This window comes from Aquarana catesbeiana, linkage group LG04 (assembly GCF_042186555.1).
Source record: "Aquarana catesbeiana isolate 2022-GZ linkage group LG04, ASM4218655v1, whole genome shotgun sequence".
Taxonomy (NCBI): domain Eukaryota; kingdom Metazoa; phylum Chordata; class Amphibia; order Anura; family Ranidae; genus Aquarana; species Aquarana catesbeiana.
This window is the reverse complement of record NC_133327.1, coordinates 548,139,782-548,159,093: the sequence shown is the minus strand read 5'-3', so window position 1 is coordinate 548,159,093 and position 19,312 is coordinate 548,139,782. Positions and strand designations below refer to the sequence as shown.

General features: G+C 53.6%; 1 protein-coding gene across 1 annotated transcript in view; it reads left to right on the top strand.

The window, feature by feature from the left end:
• The first annotated feature begins 1,782 nt into the window (after positions 1-1,782).
• Positions 1,783-19,312, top strand: part of TSNAX (translin associated factor X) — a 29,247-nt gene continuing 11,717 nt past the window's right edge. The window contains exons 1-3 of the mRNA XM_073627935.1: positions 1,783-2,046; positions 9,991-10,098; positions 15,282-15,396. Of these exons, the coding sequence (XP_073484036.1) occupies positions 2,031-2,046; positions 9,991-10,098; positions 15,282-15,396 (239 nt within the window). The 5' untranslated portion in view covers positions 1,783-2,030. The remainder of the gene's footprint in view (positions 2,047-9,990; positions 10,099-15,281; positions 15,397-19,312) is intronic.

Here is a 19,312-nt window from a genome sequence, read left to right as displayed (position 1 = left end):
AAAGAGAGGACACCGCCGCTGACCCGCTGCGAGACAGGTAATTGCCGGGTGATGCACACTGGCAGCATTTGATGGGGCACAGTAGTGGCAATTGATGGGCACACTGGCAGCATTTGATGGGGCACAGTAGTGGCAATTGATGGGCACACTGGCAGCATTTGATGGGGCACAGTAGCGGCTATTGATGGGCACACTGGCAGCATTCGATGGGGCACAGTAGCAGCCATTGATGGGCACACTGGCAGCATTTGATGGCGCACAGTAGCGGCAATTGATGGGCACACTGGCAGCATTTGATGGGGCACAGTAGTGGCTATTGATGGGCACACTGGCAGCATTTGATGGGGCACAGTAGTGGCTATTGATGGGCACACTGGCAGCATTTGAAGGGGCAGAGTAGCAGCTATTGATGGGCACACTGGCAGCATTTGAAGGGGCACAGTAGCGGCTATTGATGGGCACACTGGCAGCAATTGATGAGTACACTGGCAGCAATTGATGGGCACAGTGGCTGTGCTTGATGGCACAGTGGCAGCATTTGATGGGCACAGTGGCTGTGTTTGATGGACACAGTGGCTGCGTTTGATGGGCACAGTGGCTCCGTTTGATGGCACAGTGGTAGCATTTGATGGGCACAGTAGATGCGTTTGATTGCACAGTGGCAGCATTTGATGGCACAGTGGCTGGCTGCGTTTGATGGGCACAGTGGCTGTGTTTGATGGTCACAGTGGCTGTGTTTGATGGGCACAGTGGCTGTGTTTGATGGTCACAGTGGCTGTGTTTGATGGGCACAGTGGCAGCATTTGATGGCACAGTGGCTGGCTACGTTTGATGGGCACAGTGGCTGTGTTTGATGGGCACAGTGGCTGTGTTTGATGGTCACAGTGTCTGTGTTTGATGGGCACAGTGGCTGTGTTTGATGGTCACAGTGACTGTGTTTGATGGTCACAGTGGCTGTGTTTGATGGGCACAGTGGCAGCATTTGATGGCACAGTGGCTGGTTGGGTTTGATGGTCACAGTGGCTGTGTTTGATGGGCACAGTGGCAGCATTTGATGGCACAGTGGCTGGTTGGGTTTGATGGGCACAGTGGCTGCGTTTGATGGCATAGTGGAGACAATTGATGGGCACAGTGGCTGCGTTTGATGGCACAGTGGCTGTAATTGATGTTTTTTTTTCTGTGTGTTTGCGTCCCCCAAAAAATTTTGAGCACCAGCCTCCACTGGTAGGGTCTGATATGAACGAAAGCGCTGTGTATATTATCAGTGCTTTATAATACCTGCAATAAATAATAATAGCCAGGAAGGTGATTGAGGGTCAATCTGGGTTGTGGTGTGTGACTGAGGTATTATTTTCAAACTGTCCCCAGATCAGGCAAGGTGCAATGGTGACAAATGGAGCAGCCATGTGCTCCGCCACACTCCATGCAATATAGCAATATGCATATAGCAATGCTGCAGCCAGCTCCATATATTTTTGTTTTTCTGTAAGCAAGTAAAAAACACCAGCCTCATTGAAGTGTGAACAATTCCCAAACATTACCAGCAGTACCATTTAGGCCAGCCATATACTAAGGAAACGGCTATGGAAATCCACTAAGAGTACGTGCAATACACAACTGAACCACCGGGGGCGATATATTTGGCTACGCTACACGTAAAGGACATGAGTTCTTCTATGAGTGTGAGTGTACATGTTTGTATATATTTATATGAATATAGAAAAAGCCGTTTCACAGATTATTACTAAACGTATCTGCTTTGTATTACTAACGTAAGGTATGATATACACAAACGAGAACGCCGTATTGCAAATGAGACTACAGTTCCCATGATGCACTGAGGGTGTACCCGGATGTATACTCTGCACGGCATCTGATGAGAAGACCGCGATCCGTGATTGGAAGGGTGATCTGTACGGAGCGGCGTGTGCCCTGTGAGATCTGTACAATTCTATCATTTCCTTCCATCAACTGCCCCTGACGAGCCGTCTACCCGGGTCCTCCGAGAGAGGCTGGGCGAACCTACCGACATGGGCGACAAGGAAGGTGAGACTACACTGCTGTGCTTTCCCTGGGTTCTGCCGCTGTGTCTTCTGCAGTATTCAGGGTTCTGCGCCGTGCGCCGAGGTTCTGCGCCGTGCCCCGAGGTTCTGCGCCGTGCCCCGAGGTTCTGCGCCGTGCACCGAGGTTCTGCGCCGTGCACCGAGGTTCTGCGTCGTGCTCCGAGGTTCTGCGCCGTGCCCCGAGGTTCTGCGCCGTGCCCCGAGGTTCTGCGCTGTCCGGCGAGGGGGGTTCTGCGCACTATCCCCCCGTGACTCTGCACTGTCTCCTGGGGGGAGGTTCTGCGATCTCCCCCGTCGTTCTGTGCACTGTCCCCCATGGTTCTGCGCTGTCCCCTGGGGAGGTTCTGCACTGTCCCCTGGGGGGGGAGGCTCTGCGTGCTGTCCCCCGTGGTCCTGCGCGCTGTCCCCTGGGGAGGTTCTGCGTGCTATGCCCCGTGGTTCTGCGCTATCCCCTGGGAAGACTGCGCACTATTCCCCGTGGTTCTGTGCGCTATCCCCCCCCCCCCCCCGTGTCTCTGCACTGTCTCCTGGGGGGAGGTTCTGCGCTGTCCCCCGTGGTTCTGTGCACTGTCCCCCGTGATTCTGCGCTGTCCCCTGGGGAGGTTCTGCACTGTCCCCTGGGGGGGAGGCTCTGCGCGCTGTCCCCCGTGGTCCTGCGCGCTGTCCCCCATGGTTCTGCGTGCTATGCCCCGTGGTTCTGCGCTATCCCCTGGGAAGACTGTGCACTATTCCCCGTGGTTCTGTGCGCTATCTCCCCCCCCCCCCCCCCGTGTCTCTGCACTGTCTCCTGGGGGGAGGTTCTGTGCACTGTCCCCCGTGATTCTGCGCTGTCCCCTGGGGAGGTTCTGCACTGTCCCCTGGGGGGGAGGCTCTGCGCGCTGTCCCCCATGGTTCTGCGTGCTATGCCCCGCGGTTCTGCGCTATCCCCTGGGAAGACTGCGCACTATCCCCCGTGGTTCTGCGTGCTATGCCCCGTGGTTCTGTGCTGTCCCCTGGGAAGGCTCTGCGCACTGTCCCCCATAGTTCTGCGCGCTATCCCCCCTCTTGTGGCCCTGCGCTCTCTCTCCCCCATGGCCCTGTGCGCTGTCCACCATGGTTCTGTGCGCTATCCCCCGTGGTTCTGCGTTGTCCCCCCCGTGGTTCTGCGTTGTCCCCCCCGTGGTTCTGCGTTGTCCCCCCCGTGGTTCTGCGTTGTCCCCCCCCCGTGGTTCTGCGTTGTCCCCCCCCCGTGGTTCTGCGTTGTCCCCCCCCGTGGTTCTGCGTTGTCCCCCCCCGTGGTTCTGCGTTGTCCCCCCCCGTGGTTCTGCGTTGTCCCCCCCCGTGGTTCTGCGTTGTCCCCCCCCGTGGTTCTGCGTTGTCCCCCCGAGGTTCTGCGTTGTACCCCGCAGGGGTCCTGTACGCTATCCCCCGGGGGGTTCTCTGCCGTCTTCCCCCCGTGGTTCTGTGCTGTCCCCCCCCCGTGGTTCTGTGCTGTCCCCCCCCCACTGTGATCCTGCGCTGTCTCCCACCTCCTCGTGGTCCTGCGCTGGCTCCCCCCCTAGTTGTTCTGCGCTGCTTCCCCCCCAGTTGTTCTGCGCTGCTTCCCCCCCCTAGTTGTTCTGCGCTGCTTCCCCCCCCTAGTTGTTCTGCGCTGCTTCCCCCCCCTAGTTGTTCTGCGCTGCTTCCCCCCCCCCTCGTGGTTCTGCGCTGCTTCCCCCCCATCTCGTTGTTCTGCGCTGTCTCCCCCCCTCTCGTTGTTCTGCGCTGTCTCCCCCCCTTGTTGTTCTGCGCTGTCTCCCCCCCTTGTTGTTCTGCGCTGTCTCCCCCCCCTTGTTGTTCTGCGCTGTCTCCCCCCCCCTTGTTGTTCTGCGCTGTCTCCCCCCCCTTGTTGTTCTGCGCTGTCTCCCCCCCCTTGTTGTTCTGCGCTGTCTCCCCCCCCCCTTGTTGTTCTGCGCTGTCTCCCCCCCCCTTGTTGTTCTGCGCTGTCTCCCCCCCCCTTGTTGTTCTGCGCTGTCTCCCCCCCCCTTGTTGTTCTGCGCTGTCTCCCCCCCCCTTGTTGTTCTGCGCTGTCTCCCCCCCCCCTTGTTGTTCTGCGCTGTCTCCCCCCCCCCTTGTTGTTCTGCGCTGTCTCCCCCCCCCTTGTTGTTCTGCGCTGTCTCCCCCCCTTGTTGTTCTGCGCTGTCTCCCCCCCTTGTTGTTCTGCGCTGTCTCCCCCCCTTGTTGTTCTGCGCTGTCTCCCCCCCTTGTTGTTCTGCGCTGTCTCCCCCCCTTGTTGTTCTGCGCTGTCTCCCCCCCTTGTTGTTCTGCGCTGTCTCCCCCCCTTGTTGTTCTGCGCTGTCTCCCCCCCCTTGTTGTTCTGCGCTGTCTCCCCCCCCTTGTTGTTCTGCGCTGTCTCCCCCCCCTTGTTGTTCTGCGCTGTCTCCCCCCCCTTGTTGTTCTGCGCTGTCTCCCCCCCCTTGTTGTTCTGCGCTGTCTCCCCCCCCTTGTTGTTCTGCGCTGTCTCCCCCCCCTTGTTGTTCTGCGCTGTCTCCCCCCCCTTGTTGTTCTGCGCTGTCTCCCCCCCCTTGTTGTTCTGCGCTGTCTCCCCCCCCCTTGTTGTTCTGCGCTGTCTCCCCCCCCCCCTTGTTGTTCTGCGCTGTCTCCCCCCCTTGTTGTTCTGCGCTGTCCCCCCCTTGTTGTTCTGCGCTGTCTCCCCCCCCCCCTTGTTGTTCTGCGCTGTCTCCCCCCCCCTTGTTGTTCTGCGCTGTCTCCCCCCCCCCCCTTGTTGTTCTGTGCTGTCTCCCCCCCCCCCTTGTTGTGCGCTGTCTCCCCCCCCCCTTGTTCTGCGCTGTCTCCCCCCCCTTGTTCTGCGCTGTCTCCCCCCCCCCTTGTTCTGCGCTGTCTCCCCCCCCCCTTGTTGTTCTGCGCTGTCTCCCCCCCCCCTTGTTGTTCTGCGCTGTCTCCCCCCCCCCCCTTGTTGTTCTGTGCTGTCTCCCCCCCCCCCTTGTTGTTCTGCGCTGTCTCCCCCCCCCCTTGTTGTTCTGCGCTGTCTCCCCCCCCCCCCTTGTTGTTCTGCGCTGTCTCCCCCCCCCCCTTGTTGTTCTGCGCTGTCTCCCCCCCCCCCTTGTTGTTCTGCGCTGTCTCCCCCCCCCCCTTGTTGTTCTGCGCTGTCCCCCCCCCCTTGTTGTTCTGCGCTGTCTCCCCCCCCCCCTTGTTGTTCTGCGCTGTCTCCCCCCCCCCCCCCTTGTTGTTCTGCGCTGTCTCCCCCCCCCCCTTGTTGTTCTGCGCTGTCTCCCCCCCCCCCCCTTGTTGTTCTGCGCTGTCTCCCCCCCCCCTTGTTGTTCTGCGCTGTCTCCCCCCCCCCCCTTGTTGTTCTGCGCTGTCTCCCCCCCCCCTTGTTGTTCTGCGCTGTCTCCCCCCCCCCCTTGTTGTTCTGCGCTGTCTCCCCCCCTTGTTGTTCCTTGCTGTCTCCCCCCCCTCGTGGTTCTGCGCGCTATCCCCCCGTGGCTCTGCACTGTCTCCTGGGGGGAGGTTCTGCGCTCTCCCCCGTGGTTCTGTGCACTGTCCCCCATGGTTCTGCGCTGTCCCCTGGGGAGGTTCTGCACTGTCCCCTGGGGGGGAGGTTCTGCACGCTGTCCCCCGTGGTTCTGCGTGCTATGCCCCGTGGTTCTGCGCTATCCCCTGGGAAGACTGCGCACTATTCCCCGTGGTTCTGTGCGCTATCCCCCCCGTGTCTCTGCACTGTCTCCTGGGGGGAGGTTCTGCGCTGTCCCCCGTGGTTCTGTGCACTGTCCCCCGTGATTCTGCGCTGTCCCCTGGGGAGGTTCTGCACTGTCCCCTGGGGGGGAGGCTCTGCGCGCTGTCCCCAGTGGTCCTGCGCGCTGTCCCCAGTGGTCCTGCGCGCTGTCCCCCGGGGAGGTTCTGCGCGCTATCCCCCATGGTTCTGCGTGCTATGCCCCGCGGTTCTGCGATATCCCCTGGGAAAACTGCGCACTATCCCCTGTGGTTCTGCGTGCTATGCTCCGTGGTTCTGTGCTGTCCCCTGGGAAGACTGCGCACTATCCCCCGTGGTTCTGCGTGCTATGCCCCATGGTTCTGTGCTGTCCCCTGGGAAGGCTCTGCGCACTGTCCCCCATAGTTCTGCGCGCTATCCCCCCCTCTTGTGGCCCTGCGCGCTGTCCTCCATGGTTCTGCACTTTCTCCTGGGGGGTGGTTCTGTGCGCTAATCCCCGTGGTTCTGTGCGCTAATCCCCGTGGTTCTGTGCGCTAATCCCCGTGGTTCTGTGCGCTAATCCCCCGTGGTTCTGCGCGCTATCCCCCGGGGTTCTGCGCGCTATCCCCCGGGGTTCTGCGCGCTATCCCCCGTGGTTCTGCGCGCTATCCCCCCGTGGTTCTGCGCGCTATCCCCCCGTGGTTCTGCGCGCTATCCCCCCGTGGTTCTGCGCGCTATCCCCCCGAGGTTCTGCGCGCTATCCCCCCGAGGTTCTGCGCGCTATCCCCCCGAGGTTCTGCGCGCTATCCCCCCGAGGTTCTGCGCGCTATCCCCCCGAGGTTCTGCGCGCTATCCCCCCCGAGGTTCTGCGCGCTGTCCCCCCGAGGTTCTGCGCGCTGTCCCCCCGAGGTTCTGCGCGCTGTCCCCCCGAGGTTCTGCGCGCTGTCCCCCCCGAGGTTCTGCGCGCTGTCCCCCCCGAGGTTCTGCGCTGTCCCCCCGAGGTTCTGCGCTGTCCCCCCGAGGTTCTGCGCTGTCCCCCCGAGGTTCTGCGCTGTCCCCCCGAGGTTCTGCGCTGTCCCCCCGAGGTTCTGCGCTGTCCCCCCGAGGTTCTGCGTCGTCCCCCGCAGGTGTCCTGTATGCTATCCCCCGGGGGGTTCTGCGCTGTCTTCCCCCCGTGGTTCTGTGCTGTTTCACCCCCACTGTGATCCTGCGCTGTCTCCCTCCCCCTCTCGTGGTCCTGCGCTGGCTCCCCCCCTCGTGGTCCTGCGCTGGCTCCCCCCCTCGTGGTCCTGCACTGGCTCCCCCCCCTCGTGGTCCTGCGCTGGCTCCCCCCCTCGTGGTCCTGCGCTGGCTCCCCTCTCGTGGTCCTGCGCTGGCCCCCCCTCGTGGTCCTGCGCTGGCCCCCCCTCGTGGTCCTGCGCTGCCCCCCCCTCGTGGTCCTGCGCTGCCCCCCCCCCTCGTGGTCCTGCGCTGCCCCCCCCCCTCGTGGTCCTGCGCTGCCCCCCCCCTCGTGGTCCTGCGCTGCCCCCCCCCCTCGTGGTCCTGCGCTGCCCCCCCCCCCTCGTGGTCCTGCGCTGGCCCCCCTCGTGGTCCTGCGATGGCCCCCCCCCTTTGTGGTCCTGCGCTGGCTCCCCCCTCGTGGTCCTGCGCTGGCTCCCCCCTCGTGGTCCTGCGCTGGCTCCCCCCTCGTGGTCCTGCGCTGGCCCCCCCCTCGTGGTCCTGCGCTGGCCCCCCCCCCCCTCGTGGTCCTGCGCTGGCCCCCCCCTCGTGGTCCTGCGCTGGCCCCCCCTCGTGGTCCCTGCGCTGGCCCCCCCTCGTGGTCCTGCGCTGGCCCCCCCCCTCGTGGTCCTGCGCTGGCCCCCCCCCTCGTGGTCCTGCGCTGGCCCCCCCCCCTCGTGGTCCTGCGCTGGCCCCCCCCCTCGTGGTCCTGCGCTGGCCCCCCCCTCGTGGTCCTGCGCTGGCCCCCCCCCTCGTGGTCCTGCGCTGGCCCCCCCCCTCGTGGTCCTGCGCTGGCCCCCCCCCTCGTGGTCCTGCGCTGGCCCCCCCCCCTCGTGGTCCTGCGCTGGCCCCCCCCCCTCGTGGTCCTGCGCTGGCCCCCCCCTCGTGGTCCTGCGCTGGCCCCCCCCCTCGTGGTCCTGCGCTGGCCCCCCCCCTCGTGGTCCTGCGCTGGCTCCCCCTCGTTCTGCGCTGCTTCCCCCCTCTCGTTGTTCTGCGCTGCTTCCCTCCTTCGTTGTTCTGCGCTGCTTCCCTCCTTCGTTGTTCTGCGCTGCTTCCCCCCTCGTGGTTCTGCGCTGCTTCCCCCCTCGTGGTTCTGCGCTGCTTCCCCCCTCGTGGTTCTGCGCTGCTTCCCCCCTCGTGGTTCTGCGCTGTCTCCCCCCCTCGTGGTTCTGCGCTGTCTCCCCCCCTCGTGGTTCTGCGCTGTGTCCCCCCTTCGTGGTTCTGCGCTGTGTCCCCCCTTCGTGGTTCTGCGCTGTGTCCCCCCTTCGTGGTTCTGCGCTGTGTCCCCCCTTCGTGGTTCTGCGCTGTGTCCCCCCTTCGTGGTTCTGCGCTGTCTCCCCCCTTCGTGGTTCTGCGCTGTCTCCCCCCCTCGTGGTTCTGCGCTGTCTCCCCCCCCCCCGTGGTTCAGCGCTGTCTCCCCCCCCCCCCCGTGGTTCAGCGCTGTCTCCCCCCCCCCCGTGGTTCAGCGCTGTCTCCCCCCCCCCCCCCGTGGTTCAGCGCTGTCTCCCCCCCCCCCCCCCGTGGTTCAGCGCTGTCTCCCCCCCCCCCGTGGTTCAGCGCTGTCTCCCCCCCCGTGGTTCAGCGCTGTCTCCCCCCCCGTGGTTCAGCGCTGTCTCCCCCCCCCCCCCCCGTGATTCAGCGCTGTCTCCCCCCCCCCGATTCAGCGCTGTCTCCCCCCCCCCCCGTGGTTCAGCGCTGTCGTCCCCCCCCCCCCCCCCCCCCGTGGTTCAGCGCTGTCGTCCCCCCCCCCCCGTAGTTCAGCGCTGTCGTCCCCCCCCCCCCCCCCCGTGGTTCAGCGCTGTCTCCCCCTCCCCCCCCCCCCCCCCGTGGTTCAGCGCTGTCTCCCCCTCCCCCCCGTGGTTCAGCGCTGTCTCCCCCTCCCCCCCCGTGGTTCAGCGCTGTCTCCCCCTCCCCCCCCCGTGGTTCAGCGCTGTCTCCCCCTCCCCCCCCCGTGGTTCAGCGCTGTCTCCCCCTCCCCCCCCCGTGGTTCAGCGCTGTCTCCCTCTCCCCCCCCGTGGTTCAGCGCTGTCTCCCCTTCCCCCCCGTGGTTCAGCGCTGCCTCCCCCTCCCCCCCGTGGTTCAGCGCTGCCTCCCCCTCCCCCCCGTGGTTCAGCGCTGCCTCCCCCTCCCCCCCGTGGTTCAGCGCTGTCTCCCCCCCCCCCGTGGTTCAGCGCTGTCTCCCCCCCCCCCCCCCCCCGTGGTTCAGCGCTGTCTCCCGCCCCCCCCCCCTGTGGTTCAGCGCTGTCTCCCGCCCCCCCCCCCCCCCCGTGGTTCTGCGCTGTCTCCCGCCCCCCCCCCCCCCGTGGTTCTGCGCTGTCTCCCGCCCCCCCCCCCCCCCCCCCCCGTGGTTCTGCGCTGTCTCCCGCCCCCCCCGTGGTTCTGCGCTGTCTAACGGCCCCCCCCCCCCGTGGTTCTGCACTGTCGTTCCAACCAACCCCCTGCCCCCCCCCCCCCGGTCCTGCGCTGTCTCCCAATGCTTCCTCTCCCCTCCGGTTCTGTGCTGTTCCCCCTGGTCTACCTATGTTTCTGATATTCTGTGCTGTTCTGAGTTTCTCCAAGCTGTTATCATTTCTTCTGCTGTTCCCGGTTCCTCTGCTTTTCCCGGTACCTCTGCTGTTTCTGCGCAGTTCCCTGTTCCTACACAATTCCCATTTCCTGTGCTGTTCACTGTGTTTTACGCTGTTCCTGTGTTCTGCACTGTTCCATGGGCCTCCCGCTGTTTATGGGGTGCTGTGCTGGCTATTGTCTGCTGTTCCGGGTTCCTCCACTGTTCCCCGGATCTTCTGCTATTCCTTGGGTACTGCGATGTGCCCAGGGTCGCCCACCATTCCAGATTCCTCTGCTGAGGGTTTACAGTTGTTCCTTTTGTTAATTTTGTGTTGTTTCTCTGCAACACAAAATCTCTGTGCAAAACCATTTCACAGAGCGGGTAAGTATACCATGTTTGTTGTGTTTTTTGTTTTGTATTTTTAAATGATGCCTTTAGAATCATTTTAATCTTAAATTAAAAATTAAACCGTTTTGTGTTTTTTAACCTAGGATCCGGAACATTTAAAAGAAACAAACATGACTTTAAACCGTCCCAGAGGAAAGATGGGAAAGGAAGTACCATTGACTCTTCATCACCAGTGATACTTGCTTTTCAATGTAAATATATTTTTGCCACATTATTTGTCAAGTAGATTTTTACATTTAGCCATCGTTATTCATTCAATGTGTTTTATTAGAAGGCCCGGTATACAGGTAATTGAACATACACATTGTTTATTCTGTGAAATAAAAAGTTAAGGTATAACATTCAGTCTCATTGTTCACAGTGACCAGCAATACAGGTGACGCCTGAAAAGCCCAACATCCTAACTCAACTCTACATAGAGAAACAATCTGAACCCAAGTGGCTCAGGACAGATATTACTGGGCAAGAGACAAGAGAGGGAGCTGAGATGGTGGTGAGGGAGGGGGGGGTTCCTCAGAGCCAAGGAGAGTTATTTAAGACCCCATAGGCCAGTAGGGTGCAGATGTCACAAGTACATCAGATGACAATAAAATTGTGCAGGAAGTGTGAGCCACACAGATCCCAGGATGTTTGTTTTTGTTTTCAATTTATACACGTCTCTAATAACATCACTGTTAGGCCCCTTTCACATGATTGGACTGATCAGATCCGCCTGTCCGTTTTTCAGGCGAACCAGATCGGGCCACCCGTTGTCTTCTATGGGGAGGCGGATGTCAGCGTGACATCCGATCCAACAAAATCCCCTGAAAACAGACGGCTGGCGATATGCTTGCCATCCATCCAGTGGTTTGGATCAGATGAAAACAGATAGGCGGTCCATTTTCTTCCGATCTCCCCATAGAGGAGAGCCGGACTATGATAGGTCCATCTCTGCACAGTGAGCGGAGATGGACCTGTCATCCACCTGCTCAGCGGAGTTCAGAAGATCGATCACCGCTGAGCAAGCAGAGTGCGTCAAAAAGGTATCCGCCCCGTGTGAAAGGGGCCTTATTTTTCATTGGAAAATGTCCAATAAAGTCTAGCCTAATGCTTACAGATATACAGTATTGGTGCGCTATATCTTTAAACTTTTGAATCAGTATCTCAGTGCAAAACCATTAATAAATATCAATAGATACCACAATTACTGTGCTAATTTAAGAAAGGAAAAAAACAAATACATCAAACAATAAAATAACATCAATATCATCTGTGCAAAGAAATAAGTAAAAAGTGTTATGTGCAATAAAGTGACATGCTGTAGAAATCACATCAGCAGAGTTCTTCGAAAATATTTATGATCAGGGTGTATCTTCTGCAAGCTGTTAGCAGCTACTTCTATGTACCATCACCCACCACATGAGCACAGATTAGGGTAGATCTTCAGCAAGGTATTTACAGCTACTTCCTGACACTGTCACCCACCATGTGAGCACTCAGCCTGCTCATCAGAGGTTAAGGCCCTGGGTTGCAGGCCAAATATCGAATAATGATATCCCATGGGCAATCCGAATACCGTCAAAATGGACCTCGGATGATTAGTCCTTTTCCAGCAGATCCCCTACAGTCACTTGCACAGATCACTGGTCCCTCAATAATTTAACCACTTCCCGTCCAGCCTATAGCAAAATGACGGCCGGGCGGTGGTTCAGTTATCCTGACTGGGCATCATATGATGTCCTTCAGGATAACATCCGCCGTGCGCCCATGGGGGCGTGCATCGCGGCGAGCGGTGTGTCAGTCTGACACACCGCTCCACCAATCTCGGTAAAGAGCCTCCGGTGGTTTTTTATTTGTTGTGCAAAAAATAAAAATCCCAGAGGTGATCAAATGCCACCAAAAGAAAGCTCTATTTGTGGGAACAAAATGATAAAAAATTTGTTTGGGTACAGTGTAGCATGACCGCGCAGTTGTCATTCAAATTGCGACAGCGCTGAAAGCTGAAAATTGGTCTGGGCAGGAAGGTGTCTAAGTTCCTGGTATTGAAGTGGTTAAAGCAGCCAGACTCGCACTCATATACATAAAAGATACAAAGAGCTATATCGTGCATTATACAACATATTTGTTAAAAGATTATGCACTTAAACACCATAATTGTAATCGTCTATAGATCCAACATAGACCGTCACGGCTGTGCATGATGACATCACTGTCAAGACTCTGGTCTGACGCATTTCCCTCGAAGGTGACCTCAGGGAACAGTGGAAGTCTAGCTTTAACATCAGATAGTGAAAGAGAGTTAAGCAACCAGGCGTCTGCGATGGTTTGTTTAGTTACAGTCAAAACATCTCATGAGTCCAAATTGATGCCTCGAGAGGACATCCAGTGTGAGGTTAAGTATTCACCCATGTCCATAAGAATTGAACTGTTGGGCAAGTCCACCATGTATGTAGATAGGATCCTGAGTCTAAGGAGCTGTGGAAGTAGCTCGCTGCGCAACCCGGGGTGAAATAAGCAAGATAAGTAGGGACCAATTACCAGATATGAAACTTTATAGATTGTTTTCAAGACTAGGACACTGAGAGCGTGACTTGGTGGTGTCCCAAATGTGGATAATTTTCTGGTTGTATTTTAACATTGATGTGCCACCAATTTCCCACTTTACCTCTGTACCACTCCATATAGGTGTGGTGCAGTGGTAAGGAACCAGTGAGATGTGAGTTGTACAGAGAAGTGAGCAAGCCTGGGGAATGTGGGTTGTCTCTGTATTTCTGTTCAAGGAAGTCAGAGACACTTCATTTATGGGGGCTTGGATCATAGAGGTAACAGAGCGCTTTATTTGCAAATACCGGGACAGTTCATTTTGGGAAGCTTATAGGCGGTATGTAAAACATGAAACAATTTCACACCATCTGTTGTAATTAGGCTGTGAAAACAAGTGAGTTTGGAACCAATCCAATGTCTATACTGCAGGCTCCTCTAAGCCAGGAAGGAGGGAGGGATTGATGAGAAAAGACATCAGGGGCAGATTAGGTGACAGGAGACCTCTCAAGTATTTGGGGATATCCTGCGGTTTCAGATAGCGGACTGTGGTAGGGTTCTCTAGAAAAGACCTGTCCTTCAAGAGGAGCCGCAGCAAATGGTCTATCCCCAGCAAACGATTGCGTCAAGTGATACCTATAAAGGCATTTTAGTAACTGCAAGATATTTGGTTAGAGAGGCCAGTTGGGATGTCTAAAGATGTTTGAAGATGGGGAACTGCTAACCCTCCATACATCGTAGCAGCCTCTTTCTTTTAGGGCCAAATGCAGGCAAGAATTTGATCATGCTCCCATATCCAGCTGTGATCAAATTGTTTTTTTTTTTTTGTTTGTTTTTTTTTTAAGACAGCTACCTTCATCTTTTTAAGGCCAAATACAGGTCAGATTCTGATTGTGCTACCATATCCAGCTGCCCTTTGATTTGTATGGCCATTTCTAAACCCAACCACATACATTAACATTAGGCATGATCTATTCATTCAGTACCAGCAGTCTAAATGCCTACCTGACTGCATATAAACTAAGTTGTTAAAGGTAGCCCTTTGCACTGCATAGATGTTGAATCTTCAAGTGGACCTGTATGTTTGCTATATTGGGAAAAAGTTGCATGATTGCTTTAGAGGAGACAGCGTTAGCAGCTTTTACTAACCCTCCACTATCACCCCTGATGTCGTTATCTTTGTCATTACAGCTGGGAGAAATAACTGGTGCTGATGGGCATGGGGTAACGTAACTTTTTCGCTCTATCAACAGTCAACCAGTCACCAGGCCCAAGTAGAGGGAGCTTATGTAGTATGTGGAAGACTAATCAAAAGCTAGTTTAAAGCAGAGTTCCACCCAAAAGTGGAACTTCCGCTTATCTGCTCCCCCCCTCCGATCCCGTGCCACATTTCAGGGGGGAACGGGTACCTGTTTTTGTGGCTGCGGCACCGTCCCTCAGAAGTTCAGCCCTCCTCCTTCCTCTGCTACCGGGCCAGTTAGAAAGCTCAGCGCCTTTCGTGCATGTGCAGTAGGGAACCGGTTGTAAAGCCGAAAGGCTTCACTGTCTGTTTCCCTTATGATGAATGGCGGCGGTGGCAGCACCTGACAGCCGATCCGAAAATCGGCTGGGGTGCCGACATCGCAAGCTCCCTGGACAGGTAAGTGTCCATATCTTAAAAGTCAGCCGCTACAGTATTTTTTTTTTTTTTTCCCCGAGATGGAACTCCTCTTCAAGAATCCAAAAAACTTTTACAGCCGCCAAAGAGTACCTGTTCACTAACATTTTATTAGTATTGTCACTTTAAAAGCAGCAGCATCACTTTTCTACTTGTATAATTATCCTTTTTTTCCCTTCTGAATCTCTTGATAAATAGAGGCAATAAAGGTGCAACCCTGGACGCTGAGACAAAATTCTTGTTAGCAATCCCATTAAATGATGTAGCATGATTTTAGGCAAAGGCTGTTCATGAGTATTAACTGAAAAGCAAGGGGCAGGGAAAACTGCCCTGCAGCTCATAACCCACAAGGGATTGTTATAAAACCCACCACAAAGCCAATATAAATTGTAAAGATGTTAAAACAGGCTACATAAGATCTCCTCAACCCCTGTCAAATGCCCTCTAAAAAGGGATCCTCTGCAGAGTGCTCTTCAGAGGGAAAAGCTTGTATAAAATGTGTCAACTGTGGTGGCAATTACTTTATTGGTATGAATAAAATGGACTCAAGGAAATTGAAATGTAGCAAACCATAAAAGATAATTGCAGAAATTAAAAAGTAAAAACTGAAAGACAAAATGTAAACAATGAGGCGGGTAGCCCAATTGATTGTATATGTGTATACATTGCCACTGATTACTAGCTAGAAGGTGCAGCTTGAAGCACTGTGACTCTGTGAAAACAAAAGGGGAAGGACAAGCGCAACCTCCATAGTGTAGTAAACAGGTGAACAGCATTTATTAATGAATAAAATTGCGCTCACAAAGAGTCAAAGCTGCCGCCTATTGAACCCGGAGCCGCTGTGGAAGAACACATGCGGGAGGTAGCCACTGCTGCAGGGGGACACCCCGACCAGGGATGGAAGCCAATGCCTAGATGGAGAGTATGCCTGACACCTCTGGGAGTGCGCTGGGAGATAGGAATGCGTTTCAATGCATGTTGATTCTTCCTCAGCCTCTGGGACCACCCGGGCTTTGGCTTCCATCCCTGGTAAGTAATCATTTAATAAATATTGTTTTACCTTGTTTACTACACTATAGAGGCTGCGCTTGTCTTTTCCCTTTTGTTTTTATGAATAGAATGTTCATGTTCCATGTTCATGAATTTTGACCTAGATATGTAACAGTTTAATTTACTTTCTTTTTATACTTTTTCCAGTATTTCAGCATGAACTGGATGCAAGGCATGACAAATATGAGCGGCTTGTGAAGTATAGCAGAGACATAACAACTGAAAGCAAGAGAACAATATTCCTTTTACATAGAGTTATCAGGTGATTTTTTTTATTCTGGTTATCATGGTTTACAAGTAATTACTACTTTTTAGCTGTCTCTTCAGGTATATTTATATTGTATGTAAATTTTCCAAGCACAACTTTAAAAGAAAAGTTTCTCTTTGGCAACTGCATTAGATCTAACATTATATTTTAATTTACAGTTCTGTCCACTATGGGACAAAGTACATGTAGCTGATCCAACAACAGCTTTGTACCTGTGTTCACACATACGCGAACACAGACATTGCATGTGATTCGCACCTGCATTGCTGTGCCGATAACATGCGATGTCTGTGCAGTGCAAGTTCAGCCATTAAAAAAAAAAGAAAAAGGTGCAAGAACCTTTTTTTTTTTTTTTTTTTTTTTTTTTTTTTTTTTTTTTTTTTTTTTTTTTTTTTTCCGCGCTGGAATCGAACTGATCTGATTCCTGTCCGAATTCCCAGTTTGCACTGCAATCTGTTAACTGATCTGAGGATGTCCATTAACTTTATATTGACACCCGCAGTGGTTTGCAGAGGGCAGTGTGACAACCTGCGGGCGGAGATGTGATGCAGGAACTGGCAATGGAAATGCGGTGGTTCCCGCTTCACATATGTATGAACCCAGCCCGAATGAGACTTCTGATTTGTAAGTGCAGCTTGTCTTGGATGTGAACACTTTCCACAGATGAGCAGCGACAAGAGGAATGTTTTTGTTTTTTTCAAAAAGCTTGCAAATTGGCCTTACAAATCACCAGAAAAATGAAATTACAGGATTCAGCTCCCATAGACTTCAGTTTGCAAATTTTTTGGCAAACGTCCAGTGAACCAAAGTTTGCTTGCTTCACTCATCACTACAAATAAACGTTTAATAAAGGGTAGAAAAAACATAAGCGGGCGCCTACCCTACCTACTATAGAGTAAATGTGATTCGAAGGCAGCTGCCCCTTTAAATGCCAAAATGAAACTTTAAAACTTAAGCTGAAATGAAAAGAGGTGCAAAAACTTGTAAAATGTATGTGTATGCACCTACATCTTGGGCGCTAGGAAAAGCGCCAACACAAATATGAGTGCATACACTTGCGTTTTTGGGTTTTTTTTGAGTGATTAAACGGTATTGCACTGTATTCCTCCTACTTGTTGGCACTTTTTTGTTCTGCATATGTGACATATAAGCAACATCGGAACCCACCAGGAGAGAAACGGACATATCTGGGTGGATGGGACTTTGTATGAAGCACCTGGTTGCAAAAAGGTAAATTAGTGAACATAATAGGTTTTATTGATTGCCATATGATACAACCAAACATGGCAAGTAAATATACATGATAATGGTATATGATAATACAGTACATAAGGTCATAAAATCAGTATAACATAATATAGCAAGCAACAGCTTTCCAAAGTTCACCAGAATAATCGTTGAATAAAACAATAATGCATCATGATACTTGCAGAGCCTATGAACTTCTTGGTCCTAAATAGGGGTATTGAACATAAACTTGATGTTCGAGTAGTATTAAATGAAAACATGACGTATGGCAGCTCTACGCATTTCGTGACTGGGAGGCCACTTGTCAGGAGCGAGCACAAGATATATCTACGAGTGAAAAATTAAGTTTAGATGAAATAATATAGGCAAACATGTTTAATGGTGGGGTGTGAGACCCTCAGACCAAATACCTGTTAACACTTAGTAGTCCGTATGGTGGTGGCGTGATACCGGATACCATGACCGTCTAAATATATGCTCCCGGGAGCCGCGGCGGGCATCTCGTCCAGCGCAACCTAACAGGCATTGGCCAGAGCAGGCACGGGAACGCAAGGCAACCTGGTGGTGAGTTGAAATTGTGGGTATACCAAAGTCAACTGGACAGAGAGGGACAATTGGGGAGTGAGTGAATAGAGCCAAGCTGTGGGATAGGTGAGAGGGGTGAAGAACGAGCAGCTGAAGGCTGAGATGTGAAGTGTAGTGAAGAGTGAGGGGGTTGGAACAAGTGAGTGACCACCAGTGAGAGTTGGGACATGAAGGCCAAAGAAAGAGTGGTGTAATTGAACAAAGTACCTGTGATGAGAATGGCTGGTGACAGAAAAAGGAAAAATCCTGAACTGGTGTGCAGGTCTGGGTGAGAGGGAGCCTTGAATGCCAGTACCCGCCCGGGGGACGCCCATATAGGTGCCGGAACGATGACGCCGCCGACGTCATGCCAGCGCAGCAGAGTGGAAGGGGGGAGATAGGGGGCAGGAGGAGTCAGGCAAAGGTACTCGACCCTCCGCCACCGGAGGTCCCCCGATCTGCGAGCGTGGTCACCGCACATGTGAGCGTGACGGCGCTCAACGAGCACCGCACGTCCAGCCTGGGATGCGCAACGCTGACGTGCAGTGGCAGCGCCCACGCCCCCCCCAGGCGTCAGAGGGTGGGGAGAGGGGCCACCAGTCACGTCACAGCTTCCGGAAGAGGAGAACCAACCAGGCGGCAGGTTAACCCAGCTAAGTTCACACCATCTCCAAAGCCGAACCCGAGCACAGTCAATTGGCATTAAAAAAGATAAATGATGAATGAAAAACATACAATTGGTTGTCAAGATAACTAAGGTTGAAAAAATAAAAGGATCAAAAAGAATTGTCATAGGGAAAAAGGTTGCAAAGGAGGATAATGCTGTTAGATGTGGTAGAGCATTCCATGTGCTTCCATCCCTGTGACTAATATTAGATAAAAGTTAGAAGGTAATGTTTAGGGACTTTGTATGAACGCATGGCCTGGTAAGGCCCTATTGTTCCATCCCTCGGGACTTTGAATGAAATTGTGGCCTGGTAAGGTCACACATTTCCATCCCTATCATGAATCAAAGGGGAGAGAGCAAGGGGGTGGGACTTTGTATGAAGCACCTGGTTGCAAAAAGGTAAATTGGTGAACATAATAGGTTTCATTGATTGCCATATGATACAACCAAACATAGCAGGTAAATACACATGATAATGGTATATGATAATACAGTAATACAGTACATAAGGTCATAAAATCAGTATCACATAAAATAGCACCCCACCATTCTACATGTTCGCCTATATTATTTCATCAAAACTTAATTTTTCGCTCGTAGATATATCTTGTGCTCGCTCCTGACGAGTGGCCTCCCAGCCACGAAACGCGTAGAGCTGTCATATGTCATGTTTTCATTTAATACTACTCGAACATCAAGTTTACGTTCAATACCCCTATTTAGGACCAAGAAGTTCATAGGCTCTGCAGGTATCATGATGCATTATTGTTTTATTCAACGATTAATCTGGTGAACTTTGGAAGGCTGTTGCTTGCTATATTATGTTATACTGATTTTATGATCTTTATGTACTGTATTATCATATACCATTATCATGTGTATTTACCTGCTATGTTTGGTTGTATCATATGGCAATCAATAAAACATATTATGTTCACCAATTTACCTTTTTGCAACCAGGTGCTTCATACAAAGTCCCACCCCCTTGCTCTCTCCCCTTTGATTCATGATAGGGATGGAAATGTGTGACCTTACCAGGCCACAATTTCATTCAAAGTTCCGAGGGATGGAACAATGGGCCTTACCAGGCCATGCGTTCATACAAAGTCCCTAAACGTTACCTTCTAACTTTTATCTAATATCTGGGTAGATGGTTGGCTTTAAATCAACATGCCTATAGACTGCTTGTTGACCTAATTGGTTTGGTGATTGCAATATTTACTAGCACATGCTGGAACACGTTTATGGATTTGGAAGAAGCTCTCGAGCACTATATTCTACATGCTTAGCAACACAGTGATTGGATTTACATGCTGATTGGTTATGGACTTATACACATGCACTATTCAGTTTTTTTATTGCATATATATTTTTTCATTGTATACAAGGTTTATGATAATTGAAGTGCTTTTTGTCATACACACTGGGTTA